This window comes from Musca vetustissima, unplaced genomic scaffold, assembly GCF_032173495.1.
Source record: "Musca vetustissima isolate MV318-11 ecotype Yass unplaced genomic scaffold, APGP_CSIRO_Mvet_v1 utg4602, whole genome shotgun sequence".
Taxonomy (NCBI): Eukaryota; Metazoa; Arthropoda; class Insecta; order Diptera; family Muscidae; genus Musca; species Musca vetustissima.
Genome location: NW_026885412.1, coordinates 43,052 through 68,968, shown reverse-complemented (window position 1 = coordinate 68,968; position 25,917 = coordinate 43,052). Strand labels below are relative to the sequence as shown.

The following is a 25,917-nucleotide window of genomic DNA, read 5'->3' as shown; positions in this document are numbered from 1 at the left end:
AATCGGCTTTCAATATTCTTCTGATTGTTGAACTTGTCTCTGTGACTTCGTCTTCGGTCGTTCAGTTGGGTGTCATTATGGTTTGGTTTATGACACATGATAGGGATGATGATGCTCTGACCATTATGCGCCCGCTTCCTACTCCCTGCTCCATGGCATGGCAATCATGAGTTGTAAAGTTTTCTTTATTGGCGATTTTGTTGTTTTTTTTTCTTTACGTTTTCCGCATGGTCCATTGAAATCGATTAAACTTGTGATTTTATGTGTCTCTTATAGGCATTTTGTCACATTTGTTGCTGTTGTTGTGATTGTTGTTTTTTGTAACAAACAAAAACTAAATTTATGTGGTAATTAAATAACGAAAATATAGTCTACCAACTGTTTGGCAGGCAGGGGAAATGCTGCCGAATTCTTTTTTTTTATTTCTTATATTTTAAAGTAAATGCTTAGGAGGAGTTCAGTAGGCATATGAGTGGGTTCCACTTTAATTGGTTTTGGTGATTTTAAATTTGGCCGTAATTTTTAGAAATTTATGTTCGAAATCATTCCAAGAATGTGTTGTAGTAAAATATGCAATTATGAAGTTTTGTCATAGTAGTGCAATTTTATTAATTTGAAAAAAATGTATTCACGCCATGGTTAGGGACTTGATTTTTTTTTCTTTTTTTAAATTTACGTCTCGGTTTAGGACTTTATTTTTCTACCCTCCAACATAGTATAGAGGGTATATTAATTTTGTCATTCCGCTTGTAACTCATCGAAATATTCATTTCCGACCCTATATAGTATATATTTTTTGATCAGGGTAAAATTCTAAGACGATCTAGTCATGTACCCCATCTGTTGTAATCACGTTACTTCTGAAGGAATTGAGATAGGGTGCTGAAATTTTGCATAGGTTTGTCTTTTGTCTGCAGGCAGGTCAAGTTCGAAGATGGGATATATCGGTCCACGTTTAGGCATAGCTCCCATATAACAGTACCACCCAATTTTCGGTATTTTGGGGTTCTTGAGCGCGTTTATAACCGAATACGCTGAAATGAATGAGTTCTTATTGAGTACTAAATGTCTCCACAAAAAATTATAAATATAGGTCCACTTTTTCTGGTAGCCCCCATATAACGGTACCTTGATCGTATTTTTCCACCGAATTTGCTGTAATTTAGTATATTGAGATCTTAATAGGTACCAAATCTCTCCACAAAAAATTATAAATATAGGTCAATTTTTTCGGATAGCCCCCAAATATTTCGGTATTTTAATATTCGCCCTCTTTTTGGGGTCGTCGCCATATAACCCCCTTTTTTATATTAACATAGTTATATAATTTGTTTCGTGTTTGGGTTTGGTTATAAGACTCTGTTGTAATCAGTTCATCTGCGGAAGATACGAAAAAAAAACTAGAACGTAAGGTTCGATAATTAACCTTATATATATATATATATATATATATATATTCATATATATTAACTATAACCCGCATTTAGGCCTAGCCCCTGTGTGGGAGGTACCACAAGCAGTGGACCTATATCCCCCATGTTCGAACTTGGACTAATTTTGGAAGAAATAATAAGATGGGCAAAGTTTGGATGGAAACATGGGGTCTAGGACCAAATTTGTAGAAATGTCGGCATAGGTACACTATATTTATATTTCAAGTACCTGACAGTATATCTATGGTGGAGGGTATCCAAAGTTAGGCCAGGCCGAACTTAACGCTTTTTAACTTGCTTCTTTTATTAAATTCACGCCTGTGTTAATACCTTGAAAAAATATTTTTCACTAGTGAGCGGAGCAGTATAGTCGGACGGAGCTGTCCATATGATACCCTACACAACTTCCACGAAAATATTACTTTCAGTACAGCCCTTCTAATTACTTGTCAAGATTCCTTCACCGTGATTTGTTTTGTGATGTTCGGCTTATAATTGATCGACTCGAAAAAACGCAAAAAAAATAAATTTTCCACTTCATCCCAATATTATTATCTGCTCATCACCGAAAATTATAGGCGTTGTCCTTGACCATACCTGAATCCTTCACCAGTAAATACATACGCTATAGAATATAAATTTTCTAATTTTTCACAAAAAAGTCAGGGTCCACTTGACTCGTTAAATATTGACCGATCTTTATCAAAACAGGTATGCTTATTCTTTGGCCCGATTCCCTTCTCCATGTAAAAATTCCCGATGTTTGGGTCATAATTGCAGCCTCTGGAGCGACCGGAAAATCAGACAAAAATATAGTTGTTGGTCCATTTCATCCCCTAAATATTAACCGATCTTTACCAAAAACAATAGGGGTCTTCATTGTGCAGAACCCATCATGCATGAAAAATTTCGTGAAGATTGGTCCATAACTGTGGCCTGTATCGTGTTTAAAAATTATAATGGACAGACGTACGGACGGACACACATGTCTAGATCGAGATATGACGATCGGTATATGACCAATATTTCGCGGTGTTACTAACGCTTGGGGCTGCACAAAGCTATAATACCCTGACAACATAGTTGTGTAGGGTATACAAATCCCCGTCTTAGTTAGGCTTGAAAAAATATTTCTAAACCAGTGGGCGGAGCAGTATAGTCGGACGGCGCCGACCATACAATACCCTACACAACTACCATGGAACTCAAATTTTCTGCGGATGTTTATTCCCAGCCTGGGCAACATTTTTCGTGATATTTGCACCCTCTTGCCCGATTAGAGGTAAACAGCACCTCTTCCTCACACTGACATATTTTCCGAATATTACGAGTATTCAGTACATCTATTGTCCAGATTCCCTTCACCGTGGGTTGTGTTGTGATGCTTAAAAGTCAACCACTCCTCTTGGATATAATATCAACTTCTCAGGTCTATGTCCTTCAGGGGTAAATATATACGCTATAGAATACAAATTTTGTTATTTTTCACACAAAAGTCAGGGTCCATTTGACCCGCTAAATATAGACCGATCTTTACCAAAACAGGCATGCTTATTCTTTGGTCCGATCCCCTTCTCCATGCAAAATTCTACGATGTTTGGGCCATAATTGCGGCCTCTGGAGCGACCAGAAAAACCGACAAAAATTTAGTATTTGGTCCATTCCATCCCCTAAATATTAACCGATCTTTCCCAAAAACAATAGGGGTCTTCATTGGCCAGAACCCATCCTACATGCAAAATTTCGTGAAGATTGGTCCAATACTGTGGCCTGTATCGTGTTTACAAATTATAATGGACAGACGGACGGACGGACGGACACACATGTCTAGATCGACTCAGCTAGTCGAAATATGACGATCGGTATACTTAAAAGTGGGTCTAGGACCAATATTTCGCGGTATTACAAACTTTTAGGGCTGCACAAAGCTATAATACCCTGACAACATAGTTGTGTAGGCTAGAAAAAATTTAGAAAAAAAATAAATATTTTAATAAAAATGTGTTCCATCTTACCTTGTTCGCCATTGTTATTTTGAATCTTGCATAGCTTTTTAAATAACAGCATTTTGAATTTTAATTTTGTTGATTTGTATTTAACACCTGTCAGCACCTCTACACACCTCTACATGGGAATTAATAATTCATGAAGTTTGGAATTAATTTATTTGAATTTCATTTAAGATAAACACACATTTATTTTTACACTTTTTCTTTCACTGATAAGCAATATCGGGCATACTATTTTTTTTTTTATTTTTTTTTTTTTTTTGAAAATTAAATCAAAACGCACTACCGAATTGTAATTTATTATCGTCGGAATAAATATTTTTAATTTATGCGGAATTTTTTATTTAAGTTATTAATGATTTTTTAACTTTCTTGTTTAAAAAATTTTAAATTTAATCAAAACAAACTACCGAATCGTGAATAATAGATAATGGCGACACGTGAAATTTTTTTGGAACATAATTTTTATGTTTTTTTTTTTTTGAATTCTTAGAATTATTTTGAAAATTGTTCTTCTTTGAATTAGTTTATTTTATGATTTTTTTAATATTATTAATTGCCAATAAGTAGCCGAATTAGTTATTGGAAGTTATCCCGAAGAAGATTGTCATCACATTTGTGTTGTTATCGATAATCCTAAAAGAAAGAAGAAAATAAATACATAAATAAATAAAATTTGAAGCGGAAAGCACAAAATATAATATTTCGAAAAAAAATTAAACCTCTAATATATAATAGATTAGACATTGAAAAATATTTTTAAACCATTAAGGAAAGTTCAAAAGTAGGACGGGGCCGACTATATGATACCCTTCATTATTTTGGGTACATACAAGAGATGTTAATATCTACAAAATCCTGTATATATAACAGACATAGAATCTTTGGAGGACCATTGAGATGGAATCGGGCGAAATTAAATGTGCTATCTAGATAGATATTTGAACCAATTAAAAAAATCCCATACACATACCATTCTGAAATCGATGAAAAATTGCAAAGTGTGTATGGGAGCTATGGGAGTACTCTGTGTGGAAAATTTTGTCCCAATCAGGAGTTTGGCGTATCATTCACTCTAAATCTAAATCTGAACCGATTTTAACATAACTTCGCAGACATCAGTCTGGACTAAATCAGTGCTCTTTGCACAATTTTGTCCCAATCGGACAAATATTAGGAGTTTGGTGTACCATTCACAAAAAATCGGATGAAACTATATATGGGAGCTATATCTAAATCTGAACCGATATTAACGAAACTTCGCAGACATCAATCTAGACCTATTTCAGCACTCTGTACAAAATTGTGTCTCAATCGGACAAATATTGGGAGTTTGGTGTATCATTCCCAAAAAAATTGGAGGACTATATATATGGGAGCTATATCTAAATCTGAATCGATATCCAACAAAACTTCGCATACATAAATGTGGATATAATTCAGTGCGCTGTGCAAAATTTTGTCCCAATCGGACAAATATTGGGAGTTTGGTGCATCATATACCTAAAATCGGACGAAAATATATATGGGATCTATATCTAAATCTGAACCGATTCCAACAAAACTTCGCATACATAAGTGTGGATCTGATTCAGTGCGATGTGCAAAATTTTGTCCCAATCGGACAAATATTGGGAGGTTGGTGTATCATTCACCAAAAATCGGACGAAACTATATATTAGAGCAATATATAAATCCGAACCGATTTTAACAAAACTTTTCAGACATCAATCTAGACCTATTTCAGTACTCTGTGCAAAATTGTGTCTCAATCGGACAAATATTGGGGGTTTGGTGAATCATTTACCTAAAATCGGACGAAAATATATATGGGAGCTATATCTAAATCTGAACCGATTCTAACAAAACTTCGCATACATAAGTGTGGATCTGATTCAGTGCGCTGTGCAAAATTTTGTCCCAATCCGGCAAATATTGGGAGGTTGGTGCATCATTCCCAAAAAAATCGGAAGAAACTATATATGGGAGCTATATATAAATCTGAACCGATTTTAACAAAACTTTGCAGACATCAATCTAGACCAATTTTAGTACTCTGTGCAAAATTTTGTGCCAATCGGACAAATATTTGGTGTTTGGTACATCATTCACAAAAAAATCGGAGTACACTATATATGGGAGCTATATCTAAATCTGAACCGATTTTAACAAAACTTCGCAGACATCTTCACATACATAAGTATGGACCTGATTCAGTGCGCTTTGCAAAATGTTGTCCCAATTGGATAAATCATTTTCCTAAAATCGGACGAAACTATATATGGGAGCTATATCTAAATCTGAGCCGATGTTAATAAAACTTCGCAGACATCAATCTGAACTTAATTCATTAGTCTTTGCAAATTTTTGCCCCAATCGGACAACTATTTGGAGTTTGGTGCATCATTCACATAAAATCGGACGAAACTATATATGGGAGCTATATCTAAATCGGAACCGATTCCAACCAAACTTCACATACATAAGTATGGTCCTGATTCACCTGGACCTGATTTCGGTGCATCATTTACATAAAATCGGACGAAACTATATATGGGAGCTATATCTAAATCTGAACCGATTTTCTTCTAGGGTTCGATTTTTCAGTAGGGTTCGTCCTTGGGCCAAATAAGTGAACTGTGCCAAATTTCATCCAAATGGGACCTGCACTTTGTTCACAAAAATACATGGACGGACGGATGGACGACAAACGGACATGTATAATTCGGCTCAGAATATGATTCTAAGAATATTCTCAAAAGGAACCATGGGTCTATCTCGATTATTTTTGCCTGTTACAAACATATGCACAAAGGCATAATACCCTGTTCCACAGAGTGGCGAAGGGTATAATAATCAACGCCTGCAGTTGGAGCTTAAAAAATATTTTTGACAAATTAACACCTGTCTGATGGACCTTAAAAATATTTTTAAAAATCCACGCCTGTGTTCAGTCGGTGAAAACATTATTCAAAACCAGTGAGCGGAGCAGTATAGTCGGGGCCGACCATACGATTCCTACACAACTACGACGGAGTTCCAACTTTCTAAGGATGTTTATTCCGAGCCTGGAAAATATTTTCACCCTCTTCCCCGATTAGAGGTCAACAGCACATCTTCCATACACGGACTTATTTTCCGAATATTACTAATATTCAGTACAGCTCTTCTTATTACTTGTCCAGATTGTCTTCAGCGTGGGTTGTATGGTGATGATTGGCTTATAACGGTGGCCTATAGATCGATTCGAAAAATTGCAAAAAATTAAGTTTTCGGTCCACTTCATCCCAAAATTATTATCTGATTATCATCGAAAATTATAAGCTCTGTCCTTGACCATAACTGGAACCTCATGGAAAATTTCAAATCGATCAGCGTTATATTTCCGCTCTCTAGTGTGGTAAAGGGTTACTAAATAATATGTGAATACATAAGCATCTGTAAGTATTTACGTGTAACTCCCACATCCGAGAACATACGATAATATAATTGGTATCAATTTAAAGGTCAGCCACTCCTCTTGGATATAGTATCAACTTCTCGGGTCTATGTCCTATAGGAGTAAATGCATACGCCATAGAATCCAAATTTTGTAATTTTACACACAAAAGTCAGGATCCATTTGACGCGCTAAATATTGACCGATCTTTATCAAAACAGACATGCATATTCTTTGACCCGATCCCCTGCTCAATACAAAATTTCGTGATGTTCGGGCCATAATTGCGGCCTCTGGAGCGACCAGAAAATCAGACAAAAATAAAGTTTTTGGTCCATCTCATCTCCTAAATATTAACCGACCTTTATCAAAAACAATAGGGGTCTTCATTGGCCAGAACCCACCCTACATATAGATTTCGTGAAGATTAGTCCATAACTGTGACCTGTATCGTGTTTACAAATTATAATGGACAGACGGACGGACACACATGTCTAGATCGACTCAGCTAATCGAGATATGACGATCGGTATACTTAATGGTGGGTCTAGGACCAATATTTCGCGGCGTTACAAACTCTTGGGCCTGCACAAATCTGTAATACCCTGACAACAAAGATAGGGTATAAAAATACACAACTTAATTTTGTCTTAATAGATCACTGTGTTGAGACTTTGAAAAATTATTTTGAACAAAAATCCAGGTGATTATTAGATAAAATCCTTACCAATTGTTGGTATTTTCTTTTTTTTATAGGCTCGGATTTTCCACTTTCACGTCATTACTTTCTAATTGTAATTAATCGAAATTAGTTGTCACTCAATTTTTTCACACACTTATTAGTATATTAGTTTTGCATCATGCACTCAAATTAATATTTCTTTTTGTTCAAACATCTGGCAACTCCGATTTCCGGTCACATATCCTTTTGCCATAGGGCAAATCACTTCCTCTTTACAAAATTAAACAAATAACCGCTCAAACTGTATGCGATACGATTCGATGGTAGTAGTCTTGCCTTCTTCGTCTGCCGTTTACGATAGTTAGCTTACGAATGTTTGCTTGCAACAGGGCCAATAGTTCTGACTCTGTAATAATTACAAATATGTATTTCACTTCTGACTTCACTTTGATTTCGATGATAAAAAAAAACAGAAACTTAGCCCAATGTAAGTTATGGAGATTTTGTTTTACACCAACGAACCAACCGACGACATGGTGAGGCAAAGAAGTACCCCAAAAATCCGAAAAACTTAGTACAGAGTTAAAGCAAAGAACGAACGAACGAACTATTTGTGGTGGTGGTAGGTGTTTTAACTTCGTTACTTAATATTTCATTGAATGCTTGGCTGGATGGCTGGCTGTCGGTCTCTTTGGTTGGTTGGTTGTTTAGTTTTCTTTTGTTGTTGGCATTACACCACGAGCTATCTCTCGATATAGTTCAGTGATTTTTCTGTTCAGGTATTTATTTGCCAGAATATGAAATTAAATCAAAACTCACACACACTTATACACCGGTCGTGTGCGGCTGATCTTCCCCTAAAATGTGCAATGCAACCAAGTTCGACGCACACGAACCCCACATGAACCCTCGCACACACACACAACTAACCAACCAAGCAAAACAGGTGTGCACCGGTGTTCTTAACCTGGCTTAGAAAAAAATATGAAATTCGATAAGCGATGTAACGACGAACACGACGACGTACGTCAAATATAGGGAACGCTCGAAAATTGACTGTGTAACTTTGTTGCCGCTAACGTGTGCGTTATCAAAGTTTCGCTCACCACCACTTCGCCACAATGAAATGCATATGGGCCAACTGTGTAATGCGTACACCTTCGCTGCTTCGTTTTCTACTTCTTCTCTTCTTCTTTAGTATGAATTTGGCCAAGAGGATGAAGAAGAGCAACATGAACCTTGTCTGATTTACAGGTATGAATTGTTGATGGACATTAGATTGGGACGAAGTTTGGAATTTTCAACCAAAAATATTTTTCAAGAACTCAACAAAGGTGTGGATTTTTATACCCTACACAACTATGTTGTCAAGGTATTATAGCTTAGTGCAGCCCCAAGAGTTTGTAACGCCGCGAAATATTGGTCCTAGACCCACATTTAAGTATACCGATCGTCAAGTATAGTCCATCTAGACATGTGTGTCCGTCCGTCTGTCCATTATAATTTGTAAATACAATACAGGCCACAGTTATGGACCAATGTACACGAAATTTTGCATGTAGGAAGAATTTTGGCCAGTGAAGACCCCTATTGTTTTTGGTAAAGATCGGTTAATATTTAGGGGATGATATGGACCAAATATTTATTTTTTGTCGGTTTTTCTGGTCGCTCTAGAGGCCGCAAATATGACCCGAACATCGCGAAATTTTACATGGAGAAGAGGATTGAGACAGAGAATATGCATGTCTGCTTTGATAAATATCGGTCAATATTTAGCGGTTCAAATGGACCCTGACTTTTGTGTTAAAAATGACAAACTTTGTATTCTATGGCGTATATATTTACTCGTGAAGCATATAGATCCGCGAAGTTGATAGTGTATCCAAGAGGAATAGTTGACCTTCAAAATGACTCCAATTACATTGTCGTATACACGGATGTGGGAGTTACACACAAATATTTACAGGTGCTTACGTATTCAGATATTATTCTATAATCCATTATCACACTGGAGGGCGGAAATATAGCGCTGATCGCTTTAAATTGCTATTGTTTGATAAAAATCGGTTAATATTTAGCGTGTCAAATGGACCCTGACTTTTGTGAGAAAAATTATAAAATTTGTATTCTATAGCGTATAGATTTACCCCTGAAGGACATAAACCCGAGAAGTTGATATTATATCCAAGAGGAGTGGTTGACCTCTAAATTGATACGAATTATATTGTTGTATGTACCCGGATTTGGGGGTTATACTTAAATTGTTACAGGTGTGTACGTATTCATATATTATTTAGCATTCCATTTCCAGACCACAGGCGGAAATATAGCGCTGAAATATTCCATGAGGTTCAAGTTATGGTCACGGACAACGCCTGTAATTATCGGTGATGATCAGATAATAATTTTGGGAGGGAGTGGACCGAAAACTTAATTTTTTGTGTGTTTTCGAGTCGATCTGTAGGCCACAATTGAAAGCCGAACATCACAACTCAACTCACTGTGAAGGGAATCTGGACAAGTAATTAGAAGCGCTATACTGAATATTAGTAATATTTGTTGACCTCTATATCGCGAAATACTGACCAAGCCCAGAATATAGATCCACATAAAGTTGGCTTTTAGTGGATGTTGTGCAGGGTATCATATGGTCGACCCGTCCGACTATACTGCTCCGCTCACTGGTTTAAGGTTTAGTTTTCAAGGTCTTGACTCGAGTGGATTTTTTTAATTTTTTTCCAATTTGGATTTCAAAAATAAATTTTTCAAGGTATGGTTAAGACGTAGAATTTTTAAATAAAATTTTTAAGGTATATTTAAAGCCTATAGGAGGAGTGGAATTTTTATAAATATTTTTGCAAGGTCAATTGGATGAGTGCAGAATATGCATAGAATCACTTTCTGAGTTGATCTACGCATGTCCGTCTGTCCGTCCATGTATTTTTGAGAACAAAGTACAGGTCGCATTTATGATCCGATTGGCGCAGCTCACTTATTTGGCCTAAGAACAAAGCCTATTGAAATTGGAGAAAATCAGTTCAGATTTGGATAAAGCTCCCATATATAGTTTCGTCCGATTTTAGGTAAATGATGCATTAAACTTCGAATATTGGTTCGATTGAGACAAAATTTAGCACATAGTACTGACAGATTGATGTATGCGAAGTTTTGTTGAAATCAGTTCAGATTTAGATATAGCTCCCATATATAGTTTCATCCGATTTTATGTAAATGGTGCACCAAACTCCGAATATTGGTCCGATTGAGACAAAATTTAGCAGAGTACTGTATTATGCTCATATTAATGTATGCGAAGTTTTGTTGGAATCGTTTCAGATTTAGATATAGCTCCCATATATAGTTTGTCCGATTTTAGGTAAATGAAGCACCAAAGAGTCAAATTTAAGCCGATTGGCACAACATTTTACACAGCCTACTGAATTAGGTTTAAATTTATGTAAGCGGAATCGGTTCAGATTTAGATATAGCTCCCATATATATTATCGTCCGATTTTAGGTAAATGGTGCACCAAACTCCAAATGTTGGTCTGATTGAGACACAATTTAGCACAGAGTTTGAATTAGGTCTAGATTAATATATGCCAAGTTTTGTTGAAATTGGTTCATATTTAGATATAGCTCCCATATATAGTTTCGTCCGATTTTAGGTAAATGGTGTACAATACTGTCAATATTGGTCCGATTGAGATTAAATTTTGCACAGAGTATTGAATTAGGTCTAGATTAATATATGCCAAGTTTTGTTGAAATCGGTTCAGATTTAGATATAGCTCCCATATATAGTTTCGTCCGATTTTAGGTAAATGATGCACCAAACTCCCAATATATTAGACAAAATTTTACACAGCGTACTAAATTCAGTCCAGTTTGAAGTGTGTGAAGTTTCGTTGGAATTGGTTCAGATTTACATATATCTCTCATATACATTTTTGCCGGATTTCATACAAATGTTACACCAAAAATTCAAGTCTACCCGATTGATATGCAATTTTTTTTATAGATTTCAGAAAGTCATGGTTTTCTATTGGTTCAAAAATATCTATGTAGATCACATTTGTTTTTTAGCCGATTCCATGTCAATGGTCATCCAAAGATGCTATGTCTCTTCTATCAACAGGATATTGTACACGTTATCATCTCTTGTGGTATAGGGTATCATATAGTCGCCCCCTTCCGAGTTTTGAACGTTCCTTACTTACTTACTTAGCTGGCTTGTTACAGAACGGTTGTTCCATAAGCCGAGCTTAAAAAAGATTTCCAAGCGCGTCGGTCTTGTGCGCACGTCCACCAATTTGGAAGACCACGTTCCGAGATGTTGTTTTCTACTTGGTCTTTCCATCTAATTCGTGGCCTTCCCCTTCTACGGGAACCATCAGTAGGCTCATTTTTATATGCCTTTTGAGCTGGGGCATCTTCATTCATCCGCACAACATGGCCTAGCCACCGTAGTCGCTGCAGCTCAATACGACTGACTATGTCGATGTCCGCGTATAAATTGTAGAGCTCGTGGTTCATTCGACGCCGATATTCACCGTCGACGCAGATCGGCCCGTAGATCTTCCGGAGAATTTTTCTCTCAAACACCCCAAGCGCTGCCTCATCTGCTTGCGCAAGTACCCATGCTTCTGATCCATATAATAGCACGGGTAGTATCTGCGTCCTGTAAAGTGTGAGTTTGGTCTGGCGAGAGGTGGCCTTGTTTCTAAACTGCTTACTTAGACCATAGTAGCATCTGTTGGCCATCACAATCCTTCTCCGAATTTCAAAACTGATATTATTCGTTTTATTTATGGCGGTACCAAGGTATATAAAGTCTTTAACTACCTCAAAGCTGTAGTTCTCAAGTTCCATAGTTGGTCCGAGTCTACTGGACGTCTTGCATGTTGATACCATCAGCTTGGTCTTCTCGCCGTTTACTGGTTTAAAAATATTTTTAAACCATATATGAATTTTTTAAAAATATTTTTAAGACCTATATTATTTTTTTCGATCCACCCTATTGTATTTTATTCATATTTGTGAATTGCATTTTGAGTGTTATGCACAACTTTCCGCATATGTGTGTATGTAATAAGCATGTTACCGAATCGAATTAATTTATTTTGGCTTTGTTTATCGTAATAATTTTTTGTGGGAGTTATAAAAGAAAAAGTAAATAACAACAGGCATCTGTTAGGTTATAAAATAATATATTTATAAAAATCGCAACGTTATTTGAAAAAATTCAAGATTGTGTTGTTTAGCGAAAAAAATATTTTAAAGAAAAAAATAATGTTCTCCTTTTGAAAGTTTGTTCTTTTCTATCACTTCCTATCGTATTTTCTCAATTGTCTTTATGATCTTCATTCGTTAGTGTTGTCGTTCACGCTACAATTCAACCTTGCCCCATTAGCATGCAACATCAAGCATTTTATGCTAATAAAGCAAAACAAAAACAACAACAAACACAAATCGACTTCCCAAGATATGAACAACGTCAAATCATTAAAATCAAAATATCAAGAAGAGGTTTCTATTTTTAAAAAAAGGAGTCCTCCTCTACTCATTGTAGACTACTTATTCTAATTATGTATGTCGGTGTAATCCGTTAAGGTTGATGTAGCAGCCTAACTCCCCTAGCAAGTTACTACCAACCAAATGCTTTACGGCAGTGGCTCGTGCTATAAAGCTAAGCAAAACACACTGCTGCTACGTGTTTTCTAAACATAAATTTTGTGTAATTTGTTAAATTTATAACCACGTATAAATATGTGAACACATATGTACATACATATATATTTGTTAATATATATGTAAAATAGAATGGTTTTATTATTGTTGTAATGTTTTAGCTGAACAATACCCCGGTTATAGTAATAATAATAATGAGGTAGGTATTCTTGGCTGACTGATTCCCCTCTATGTTGGAAGTAAATAAAGCAAAGCAAATTTAAAACTTTAAAATTATTCAACTAATTTTTGTCGTTATTGTGTGCGATAAAGTAAAGCGATAAAATGATTGTTAAACAGGTCATACAAAAGGGTATATATTCCGGTAGCAGTCCAATCGAAACTTTTTTGAAAATATTCTTTGGCAAAATTCTAACAACAACAATAAAATAATTTTTTATTATTTCTCTGTAAATTTCTTCACATGAGTTTGGAATAATTATTAAATTAATTTAATAATTCCTAAACCAAACAATATCTCGAGAACCCAATTTCTTATACTAAATCTTCTTTCAAGCATTTATTACATTCCAAAACACCGATTTTTAAAGTGGTTACACCAATTTGAAAACATTCTTCTTAATTAACTAACAATATTTTACTGTTTATGGCCAGTCATTGGTATCAAATTTAAATAATGTTGAGCATACTTTTAGGCGGTAACAATGCTGCCAAATCAATCAACGTACAAGTATGTTGTTTCGCCACGTGGCAGATAAAGTTTGACAGTATTCTTAAAACCAAATTGATTTCTTTAGCAATTAAGTTTGGTTAAGTTTACACTGAACGTATTTTGTTCAAACGATTAAGTTCAGCCCCTAGAATGATTCTATGGACAATTTTAAACAACTTTGGTGAAGGAACCATAGGTCTATCTCGATTTTCGAGTCTCCCACTTTTCAAAAAATTATTTTTTCCCTATAACATAATTTTGATTCAAAATTGGATTTTTTATCATTTTTACTGAAAAACTTGTAATTTTTCTAAGAAAAAAGTTAACATATGAATGAAACGTCATCTGGCGGTGGTCATAGGTAAAAATAAAGATCAGAAATGAATTTCTCGACCCCAAAAACACCCCATTTACAATCGATTCAGCTTTACTGTAAGTCGCTTAACTGAAAAATATCGGATAAGTGAATTTGATTTCCTGCACCATTACATTTTAGGTTATTCGCTTACAATATACACTGCATAAGTGAAACTTCGCATAACTAAAAATATCGGATAACTGAAATAGCTTTTGGAGTCAAATATTGCAATTTCCTTTCAAATCACTCCGTATTACTGAAAATCGTGAGAATGAAGGATAATGACAGAATATTTTCAAAGCACACCCTAACAGATCTGCAATTAATGATTTTTCCGACGTATGGAAAGTGTGTGTCAAGTATATATAAATTTGACTTTGAAGAACGTTAAGTTCGTTCGGCCAAACTTTAAAACCATTTGGAAAATTGGAAAAAGAAACTCCGTTCCGCATTTCTATATTATATTTCTATTTTATATACAAGTAACAAATACGTACCAAAATATTTTGTCCCGTTCATAGGGGAAATGTCAAAATAAGTAACAACATTTTGATGAGATCGTCCACTTTTAACTACTCTAAGTTATTATTAAGGCCTTCAAGATGATAACCAAATTTTTAATTTGAACAATGTAAAAATGTGACTAAAGAACAAAATTTGCAAGGAAGTTTGATACTCGTTCACAACCCCATATTAAAGGCAAGTCAGATGTATGAAACCTTACGCGTAAAAAAGACATTTCAGTGAACATATCAACCAGTTTCAATTTCTATCGTCTTTTCATAAAATTCGAGACCTACGAATTCGATATAAAATATGAATTATTGAAATTCTTAAATCTAAAAATTTTTTTCGCTTATGAGAAGTTCGGATAACTGAAATTATTTTTTTCCGTTTCAGTAAAGCGGAGTCGACTGTATTTTACTGTCTGTGGCCAATCATTGGTATCAAATGTAAATAATGTTGAGCATACTTTTAGGCGGTAACAATGCTGCCAAATCAATCAACGCACAAGCATGTTGTGTCGACACGTGGCAGATAAAGTTTGACAGTAGGAAACATTCTTACAAACTTATGGTGTTTTTACACGATATGTATTTTACATATGTGCTGTCACTTTTTTACATATGGAAATCGAACTCGTCATGTGAAACATAAGGAAATTTCAATGTGTCAAAACGATATGCAATTACATATGTATTTTTTCCGAATAGGACGCGCTCTATTTTCGTATGTGAAACATAAAGAAATCATCTGTTTAAATGAAAGACATTGTTGGAAGAAAATATTTCAATTGCAAGTCAAAGAAAAGTATGAAAAGGCGACGATTACAAATTATTATTTCGTTTGTAGGTGTTTAATAAAAAAAGATTTAATAAAAAAAAATAAAAGTGTTTTTTTGTTTATAGGTTATGTCATATGAAAAAAAAAGGTAACAGCAAATCCCAGTGTTTTTTTGTTTATAGGTTATGTCATATGTAAAATAAATTGTTCATATGCCAATTTGAACACAAAAAATAAATGTTTTGTTTTTCAATTTTTATTTTGTACATTTTAAAAATAAAAATAATTTGATGACACTGCTAATTTTGACACACACAAAAAATAAATGTTTTGTGTACGCTGCTAATTTTGACACACATAAGGAATTACATATCGTGTAAAAACACCATTACAAATTGATTTCTTTAGTAATTAAGTTAGGTTATGTTTACACTGGACGTATTTTGTTAAAACATAAATTTTATTGGAAATTGCATGAATCTAATATATATATATATATAAGTATTAGGGCGGTCCAATTTGTATGGATCCGAAAAAATCGATTAAGTCCAGCAATTCTAAGCAACTTTGTTGAAGGAACCATAGGTTTATCTCGATTTTCGAGTCTCCCACTTTTCAAAAAATGATTTTTCCCTGTAACATAATTTTGATTCAAAATAAAATTTTTTATCAATTTTACCGAAAAACTGTAATTTGTTTCAGAAAATAGACGAAAAATAGGTAACATATGAATGAAACGCCAACAGGTCATAGGTAAAAATAAAGATCTGAAATGAACTTCTCGACCCCAAAACCCCCCCATATACACATAAAAAAGATAATATAACGATGAATAAAAAATCGAATTTTGAATCAAAATGATGTTATAGGGAAAATATAATTTTTTGAAAAGTTGGAGGCTCGAAAATCAAGATAGACCTATGGATCCTTCACCAAAGTTGCTCAGAATTGTCCATAAAATCATCATAGGGGCTGGATTTAATCGACAAAAAAATTGGTCCGCTCTAATATACAGCGCTCATAAAATCTCAGTTTAAAATGTTTCCGACCCGCAATAATTTTTCTATATGGTAATCTTGTTCTCTAGCAGCGTAAATAACTTTGGATTGCTTTTTCAGTTGTCAACAAAATGTAGATGAGTGAACATTTTTTAACTGTTTTCGAAGTGCCATTATAAATTTTTAATTTTTTGTTCTAAGGATGGCGGAAGAACTCACTAATCGTTTTATTTCGTTAAATTATTTTTTAGCATTCTGACAATAATTTCAAACATAACTAATGCATTTACTTCTTATATATTACCATGGTATAATTATTACAAGGTATGGCACAGCTACCAACTGATTACAATTTTTTCTCAAGGTGGCTTGTTCCATCACATCAAAATACATATTTTGTGTACGTGTGTGTATTGTTTTGAATACAATGTAAAATAAATTCAAAATAAATTGAAATATATTCAAATTTAATTGAAATGAAAATAATAGTTCCGTTCCAGAACCTAAAAGAATCTACTCATTTTACATGTTTTGTAACTTTTTACTCGAAAACCGTTCCTCAACCCACAAAACTGGTAAAACATTGATTCAAATTTAAGAGAGCACAAAACAAAATGGCGTTCTCTTTGAAAACTTTTTACTCGAGAAATTTGGTTGAGTAAAAATGGCAAACAGGAATGCCAACTTCTGATTGGCTGATATGTAGATTTTGAAGTATTGCCATCTAATTTTGGCATATTTACTAAATTTTGCCAAAATTAGATGGCAATGTTGATATGTTGATTTTGAAGTATTGCCATCTAATTTTGGCATATTTACTAGATTCTCGTTCCCGAACTTTTCAAATTATTTTGAGACCAATTTTGAAATGTTTCCTTTTTACTAGATTTACTATTAAAAAAGTACAGACAGAATGTGTTTAACCGGTTCGTCTGGAAGTGATTACTTTATTATGGATGAAAAAAATATTTAATGGTATTCCCTACTGGATTTTGGGAAGAAATCATAACCTTTCATTTATTTTTACTTGTTGCGTACATTAATTTTATTTTTGGCAGAAGAAGCCACACGTGCATAATTGCTTTTTTGTTATTCACCTCAAGCTGCCCTACTTGTATTATTGTACCATGTATATTACCTACTAAAAAATATATTATAAATTTCCGTAAAATGCCACAGGTGGGGCACCTTTGAACATGCCCAGTAAACTCCTGTAAAAAAATGGATTTGTTAACATCCCAGTAGAAAATACTCTTTATGGAATTGTCATTCATGACAAAACACATTATATGTCGTCGAAAATGTCGTTCTTCTCGAAATATGAAAACAAAACAAAAATAGTCTGAATCGAGTGTACTATGAAATATTGACAGAAACAGAAACAAGCTGAAAATGCTTTCTGAAAATATATATAAAAAATTTTGGATAAAGATGACGTGTTTTCTTGGTTAAAATAGGTAAGTTTTACTGAATATATAATTATATATATCATTATTTAAATACATTGATTTACTCTTAAGATGGGGCAAATAAATGACAATTGGTGAAATATTGTAAGTAATATCTGAAAGATGTTTTATATTTCATGCGTTTCAATTTTGTTGTTTCTGTACAGATGATATTAAAATGGAAATTATCATTACGCCAACATATTATATGATATTATGTAAATATAAGGTATGTTTTTGCAATATAATAAAGTTCATGTTATAGAAAATATATATGTAAAATGTATATATATTTTTATTTGCATTTTAAATGGGGTAGAATTGATGACAATATGTATACAGTCATCAACGGCTGCACAACCGACAGTGAATCTGTCGTTAACAAAAAGTAGGGAGTTTATTCGCCGAAGTTGTCGTCAACGACAATATCGCTTACCCTGTCGCCCAAGTCGTCGTGCACGAATACTGCGAAACTTGTGTGAAGAATTCGTCAACGAGTATTTTCTACTGGGTACCTTCAACCACATAATTAGTTTCACAGATACGTGTTAAAAATCTAATACCTATATTTTATTATTCAAATATATGAATAAACCAGTAAGGAAAATAGGTAAAGTCGGACTGGACCGACTATATGATACCCTTCCTATATCTGAACCGATTTCGGGGCAACTTACCAGAGACTTATTTATATTATATCAGTACGTTGTGTCAATCGGCCTAGCTATGGATCTTTTCACGAAGCTTAGCAACATCATTCTAGACTTAATTCAGTGCCCTATACCTTTGGTGCACTAATTACATAAAATCGGACGAAAATATATATGGGAGCTATATCTAAATCAGAACCGATTTTCACGAAACTTAGCACACGTCATTCTAGCCTTAACTCAATACGCTATGACAAATTTCGTGCAAATCAAACAATTTTCAGAGACTTTGGTGCACCAATTACCTAAATTCGGATGAAAATATATATGGGAGCTATATATAAATCTGAGCCGATTTTCACGAAACTTTGTACACATCATTCTTAATTCAGTACGCTATGCCAAAATTCGTGTATTTCTAAATCTGAATCGGTTTTCACGGAACTTGGCAGACATCATTCTCGATCTTATTCATTAATATGTGGCAAATCAAAAGATTTCCAGGGACTTTAGTGGTCTATTTACCTAAAATCGGGCGAAGCTATATATAGGAGCTATATCTAAATCTGAACCGACTTTCACGAAAGTTTGCACACATCATTTTAGACTTAATTTAGTACGCTGTGCCAAATTTCGTGCAAATCGAAACATATATAGGGACTTTGGTACATAATTTACCTTAAATCGGACGAAGATATATATGGGAGCTATATCTAAATCTGAACCGATTTTGACGGAACTTGGCAAACATCATTCTAGACCATATTCATTACGCTGTGCCAAAATTCGTGCAAGTCAAAAGATTTCCAGGGACTTTAGTGGACTATTTACCTAAAATCGGGCGAAGCTATATATGGGAGCTATATCTAAATCTGAACCGATGTTCTCAAAATTATTTTTATGAAATAAAGTTTTATTTCAATAATAACAAGGAACTAGAAAGCATGCAAAGAAATTTTTTGATTCTTAAAAAAGGATATTAGCAGACTGACAGGACATCTCAGCATGCAGGCACATTTAGAATTGATTGGGTGCTTGGAAAACCTTAGGTGCATATCATTGAAACATTTCTCATGCCACTGTTTAGCTTTTGTAAGCCTTGGATTCCGACTGTCCTAAGGGAATAATGTTCAGGAATGTGTAATTTTATTTTTTGCAATTTGGGATTTTTGATAATAAAACAAGTTTTATTATCGACGAAAGTTGTTTGCTCTCATAATTATGTACTTGAATACTATTCATAATTCATGTCATTGGAGTTTATTTTTTCAAACTTTTTGTTTCTTGTTATGCCAGCAGTGCCCAAAATAGGTCCCATGGACTGTGGGTGCGTTTCGAAATTGTAACACACAGTTGAAAATAAAAATTTGAAACATTTGAAATGACACAAAATTACTGAACTACTTCAAATGCAGCCATACATGCTCTATGGTGTATTTTCGATAAATGCTCTCAATTGTTAGAGGTGAGACGAAACCTTGTTCTATTGTATCACGGCCCTATGTTTCTTTAACTTAATCAATTGGTCGAAAAATGTCATCGTTTATGATATATAATTATATACGCATTAATGGTAATCATATTATAGTACGTTTACATTACACCGGGTTTCGTTAACCCAGTGCTTTTGAATTGTTACTTCCATTGTAGACATGCCAAATAAATCCTCATAATGTAGGCTAACGCGATAAAAAATTCTAATGTGAATGCTGTTTCAACCTGACACATAGGTAAGTTGTGTAACACCCACCAAGAATCCGGAATCTCAAATAACAGGCAATTTGGTGGAGAAATGCAGCCAAGACCTTCTGTGGAAATGACTTCACCATTCGGTAATACTTTCATGGGGACTACATCAAAACATGGACCTTTATGGAACATTTTCTGCAAAAATGTTGCTCAAACATGGACCTTTATGGAACATTTTCTGCAAAAATGTTGCTCACCATCCCAAATTACGGAGGGAATGCAGTCAAACTCTTCAAAATACTGAAAATAGGGTGGGGCCTTTATATGAGGCTATGATAAAAACCACCATCCCTGAACACGCAATGCCACACTACATCCCCTCTATGTCGTCTATAGATCTATATCAAACATTTTCTGTAAGTATTTCTTTGCAAACTGTTTCTTTTTTTATGTCCTCCACGACCACAATTTGCCAATTTATAGACACTGCGTTTGAAAATGCGGCTAAAACCTTCAAAATATCAAAACTGTGTCGGGACCCTAAAAATGGGACATACCAAAACGTAGACCTATATGCCGCATTTGCAATACGAAACAACCCAGCAGTAATGTAAATTTTTTATATATATATTTTTTTAATACAAAAAGAAAACAAAACAGAATAGAAAACATTGGATACCGAACTTTACAAATACAGTTCTACTATTAATTTCCAATTACTCTTAATGCCTCTCTTTAAAATAAAAATTCTAAATTCATCCGTTCTCCGTCCATTCCATTTTTGTTATTTCATTTAACAAATTTCTCAACTCTGCAATTATTTTCGAACACACATTTCCCTCAATTGCCAAAATGTTGTACAACAAATTGTTCAACTTAAACATCTGTTCAATTCAACCCATCACCCATACAACTCTGTCAAGTGGCAACAATTTACGACCAAATACAACCCTAAATTCCAAACACTTCCCAAAAATCGCCATATTTTCGAAATTTCGATTATCGAATTTTCGAACAAGAACTTCCGCCCGATTGAAAAAGACAAAAAATTTTCCTTTTCATTTCTTTTTCTCGTAGAAATGCCACCCAAAAAGCCAACCGAGAAATCCGGTAAGAATTTTTCATAGAAAATGACGGTGAAAAATCCAAAAAATTTCAACAAATAATGTGGCGCAGTGCAAGGAATTGTATACGAAATAAATTGAATAAATATTTTAATTGGAAATGTGAAAAATCCGATAAAAAATGGTAAACATTGGTGAATACCTCGTGGTCGGTCGTACTTCGCGTTTTGATGATTGCCTGCTGGCAATATGTTTGTGTGTTGGATTGTAGTGTGTTGCATGGAAAGATGGAAAAGAAAAACAACAAATAACATGAATGAATTTGCTTGAAATAATTATGGAACTAAATGTTTGATGAAGTCTTTGACCTATTTCATGGGTATGAAGTTGTTTGGAATTTATTTGTGATCTGTAAATGCGATGACTTGTTGCCAAGTTCTTTTGTTTATGGAAATGTTTTGACATAACCTCAAATGTGATTTTTTGGATTTTTCTGCCGCATGAAAGTGTTATGATAAATGAATGGATGATTTTGAGAATGTGATTACTAATGGCTTTGTTGTTTACTGTTTATTTTAGGCGCTAAGTCTGGCGACAAGAAGCCCGAGAAGAAGGCAACTACTGCTGCCACTTCCGGTGCCAAGAAGGAAACAACAGCCAAGGCTGCTGCTCCTGCCGCCAAAAAGGCCGCTCCAGCTGCCAAGAAACCCGCAGCTGCTGCCACTAAGAAGCCTGTAACCAAGAAGGCTGCCCCCACCAAGAAGGTTGCCTCCAAGGCCAAGCCCAAGACCAAGGATGCCAAGAAGAAGGCTGCCGCTGGCAAGAAGCCCCAATCTGTTTTGGCTAAATTGTCCGCCAAGGCTCGTGCTGCTGCCAAGGGCAAGAAGGTAGCCGCCAAACCCGGCTCCAAGGTTACCAAGGGTACCTCCAAGGCTAAGGCTGTTGCTTTGTTGAAGGCCAAGAAGGCCCAAACCAAGGTGAGTGTTCGAAAGAAAAAAAAAAGAAAATTAACATGAAACGTAAATTGGTGAGTTTACTAATTGTGTGTGTGTGTTGTTTTTTTATAGGTCATCAAGGGTGCTTTCGGTACTCGTACCCGCAAGGTCCGTACCAATGTCCACTTCCGTCGTCCCAAGACCTTGAAGTTGCCACGCAACCCCAAATACCCACGCAAGTGTGTCCCCACCAGGAATCGGTAAGTTGAATAAAATTATAGAGGTTTTTTAGATCTAGATATGAGGCCTTAGAGGAGGGTAAACATAACCTAACTTCATATTTTTGTTTATAAAAATTGGTTTGTTTACCATTGCCTCATCTAGATAAGGATCAGCTCAGATATATATTTGTAATTGTTGCAATACGATAAATACTCATTGAAATATCTATCGGAGACAGGGTTTAATCATACTTGATCAGAAAAAAATTCCGGTAGAAATATATTTATGACTGAGTTATGAATTTTTACAGACACATGACCTTCCATGTCCGTTATTAACTAGACTCCTCATTATGGGTGTGAATTTATTATTCAAAATGCTTTTAGTCATGAATAACTTTTTCTCAGAGAATAAGTAAACCTCCAGACAGAAATTTTCAATTAGTACCACAACAGAATTGAGTTCTCTGTTTTCTTTATAAAAATAATTCATTATAAGTCCCAATGTTTTATGTAAAAATCTATTTTCAGAGGGCCTTAATAGCATTCTCTCAAGCCACATAGCTATAGTTTTGAATATCCCATATTTTTTTACTCTGAGCCATTGCCAATTTCCATTTGTATTAAAATGTTTCTTCATTTTAATAATTTTCATTTCATCCTTTTCCAGCATGGATGCTTACAACATCATCAAGTACCCCTTGACCACTGAAGCCGCCATGAAGAAGATCGAAGACAACAACACCTTGGTCTTCTTGACTCACTTGAATGCCAACAAGAACCACATTCGTGCTGCCGCTCGTAAATTGTACGACATTAAGGTAGCCAAGGTCAACATCTTGGTCAGGCCCGATGGCAAGAAGAAGGCCTACGTTCGTTTGGCTCGTGACTACGATGCTCTTGACATCGCCAACAAGATCGGCATCATATAAACTGCTCCTTTATATATGCTATCTTTGTTATTATTGAGGATAATTACACACACACAACAAAAAACCTATTTTCTATATTTAAATAGAAAGAATTTACATTAAAAAGAAAGAACCAACAAATATATAATATAAAATATAAAAAAAGAAAAGTTTTGCCTGATGAGAACCAACAAAAAATACAACCAACGTAAACAAACATTGTGTAAAAACTTAAAAGAATGGGTTTTATTATTTTTTTAATTGTTGGATTTCTTGAGAAGAATCCCTTTAGAATTTTTCGAGCCTAGGGAACATTTTGTTTCTTTGCAGGTTTTTTTTTCTCTTTCAGATTTTTTAGAGAATATGACGAAGGAAGAAAATGGAGAGTTCTGTGTCGTACACCCTTCTAAATGAAAGGTAATTATTAACACACATTTTTAAAGTATAAAAAAATATAAAATATTTCTTTATAGAATGCAATCTATAAAGAAACATTTTTTCTCATTATTTGTATCACAGTGTAAAACAAATGGGGCTCACAAGTTTCCTTGATCGTCTCAATTGCAATTCTTTTCAAAAAGATATGTTTGCTTTCCTTAAAAAATGTTTTCCCATTGTTTTATATTGTGAAATATAATTATTTTAATATTCATATTTTGATTTTGTTACTTGAAAATGTATTCAAATGATGATATATTTAGTAGGAATCTCATTGATTTCAAAAATATGAAAACAACTTTTTTAAAACTGATCAAATTTGTAATTTTATTACAAATAACTTCCATTTAGAAATCCCACATTAATTTTGTATTTCTTCTTTTTTTCATTTTTAGCTTTACAAAGCATTTACCCTCACGTAAATTGATTGATAAACCCCTATAAAAGGTAAGCATTTCGATTTTTTATATATTCAATTAATTTTAGTCCAAATGATGATATTTATGTAGGAATCTCATTGATCCATTTAAAAACATGAAAAGAACTTTCATAACTGATCGATAATTTCAAATGTTCAAAAATGTATATATCACATAAGAAGTATATAACTAATAAATTTATCTAATTTTCATTTTCAGATGGAAAATCAAACTAATACGGCGAGGTTTTATGTCTACTTTAATAACTCAAAGAAGGTAAGCATTTTTTAATTATTTTTGTATTTGTTTTTTATTTTCAAAATGATGATATTTATGTAGGAATCTCATTGATCCATTTAAAAACATGAAAATAACATTCATAACTGATCAATTTTTAAAAACTGAAATATATTTTTATTTTGTATCAGTTTCTAATAAAATGTTTTCTCTATTTTGCAGATGATGCCCCACAGTGGATGGTGATGACCAACGATGTTCAAATTATTTTGTATTTAAATTAGGTTTCATTAAACTTTTTTAATGAAAAGAAAATACTGAAATTCAATAAACCAATGTGTTTTAAAAATAAAAAGATTTTGTTTTATTTCTGAACTATCTGGTGTTGTTCTCAAAAACCAATATTGAAGACCGCTGGTAGGAAATACCGAAAATCGGAAGGTATCTATGTAGGGGGAGCTTTGCCTAAATATGACCCCATATAACTCATTTTCGAACCGAACCTTTAAGTTTTGTATCTCCATACTACACACACGCTTAAATATTTGAAATACTGAAAATTAGGATGAATCATTATAAAGGGGCTATGCCTAAACGTAGATCGTTATAGCACATTTCCGAATTTGAACTTTTAGTTTTGTATTTCGAAACGCTCTAAAGTTAGTATGATGATTCTATACTTTTTGGTGGGCTGATTTAATTCCCTACATACCAAATTACAGCCAATTCGAAAGAAAAACCTGTCCAAAATGAGGATATTTGGGGTTGGGGGATACTATTATATGGGGGCTACCCCTAAAAGTAGACCGATATTGATACACTTTAGTAAGAGTAAATACCAATTTACAACCATTACGGTTAGAAAATGTGCCAAAGCACGCTAAAATGCTGAAAATCAGAGTTCCTTTATATGGGGGCTACACAAAGATGTATATAAATATTTATAGTTATCCCCTACATAACTATGTTGTCAGGGTATTATAGCTTTGTGCAGCCCCAAGAGTTTGTAACGCCGCGAAATATTGGTCATAGACCCACCTTTAAGTATACCGATCGTCATACCTGAGTCTATATAGACATGTGTGTCCGTCCGTCCGTCTGTCCATTATAATTTGTAAACACGATACAGACCACAGTTATGGACCAATCTTCACGAAATTTTGCATGTAGGATGGGCTCTGGCAAATATTTAGGGGATGAAATGGACCAAGAACTTTATTCTTGCCTGATTTTCTGGTCGCTCCAGAGGCCGCAGTTATGGCCCAAACATTACACGGAGAAGGGGATCGGGCCAAAGAA

At 34.4% G+C, this 25,917-nt stretch overlaps 1 protein-coding gene across 1 annotated transcript; it reads left to right on the top strand.

The window, feature by feature from the left end:
- The first annotated feature begins 21,353 nt into the window (after positions 1 to 21,353).
- Positions 21,354 to 23,546, top strand: LOC133332670 (large ribosomal subunit protein uL23). The gene is made up of 4 exons (XM_061541049.1): positions 21,354 to 21,503; positions 22,037 to 22,434; positions 22,525 to 22,652; positions 23,284 to 23,546. Exons 1-4 carry the CDS (start codon positions 21,473 to 21,475, stop codon positions 23,543 to 23,545), a joined length of 819 nt encoding a protein of 272 aa, XP_061397033.1. The 5' UTR covers positions 21,354 to 21,472; the 3' UTR covers position 23,546.
- The last annotated feature ends 2,371 nt before the right edge of the window (positions 23,547 to 25,917 follow it).

Excerpts from the sequence above, each read along its gene's own strand:
- LOC133332670 (XM_061541049.1), top strand. The coding sequence starts at position 21,473 with ATGCCACCCAAAAAGCCAACCGAGAAATCCG. Across the intron at positions 21,504-22,036 it reads AAAGCCAACCGAGAAATCCG|GCGCTAAGTCTGGCGACAAG; the intron begins GTAAGAATTTTT and ends TGTTTATTTTAG. Across the intron at positions 22,435-22,524 it reads CCAAGAAGGCCCAAACCAAG|GTCATCAAGGGTGCTTTCGG; the intron begins GTGAGTGTTCGA and ends GTTTTTTTATAG.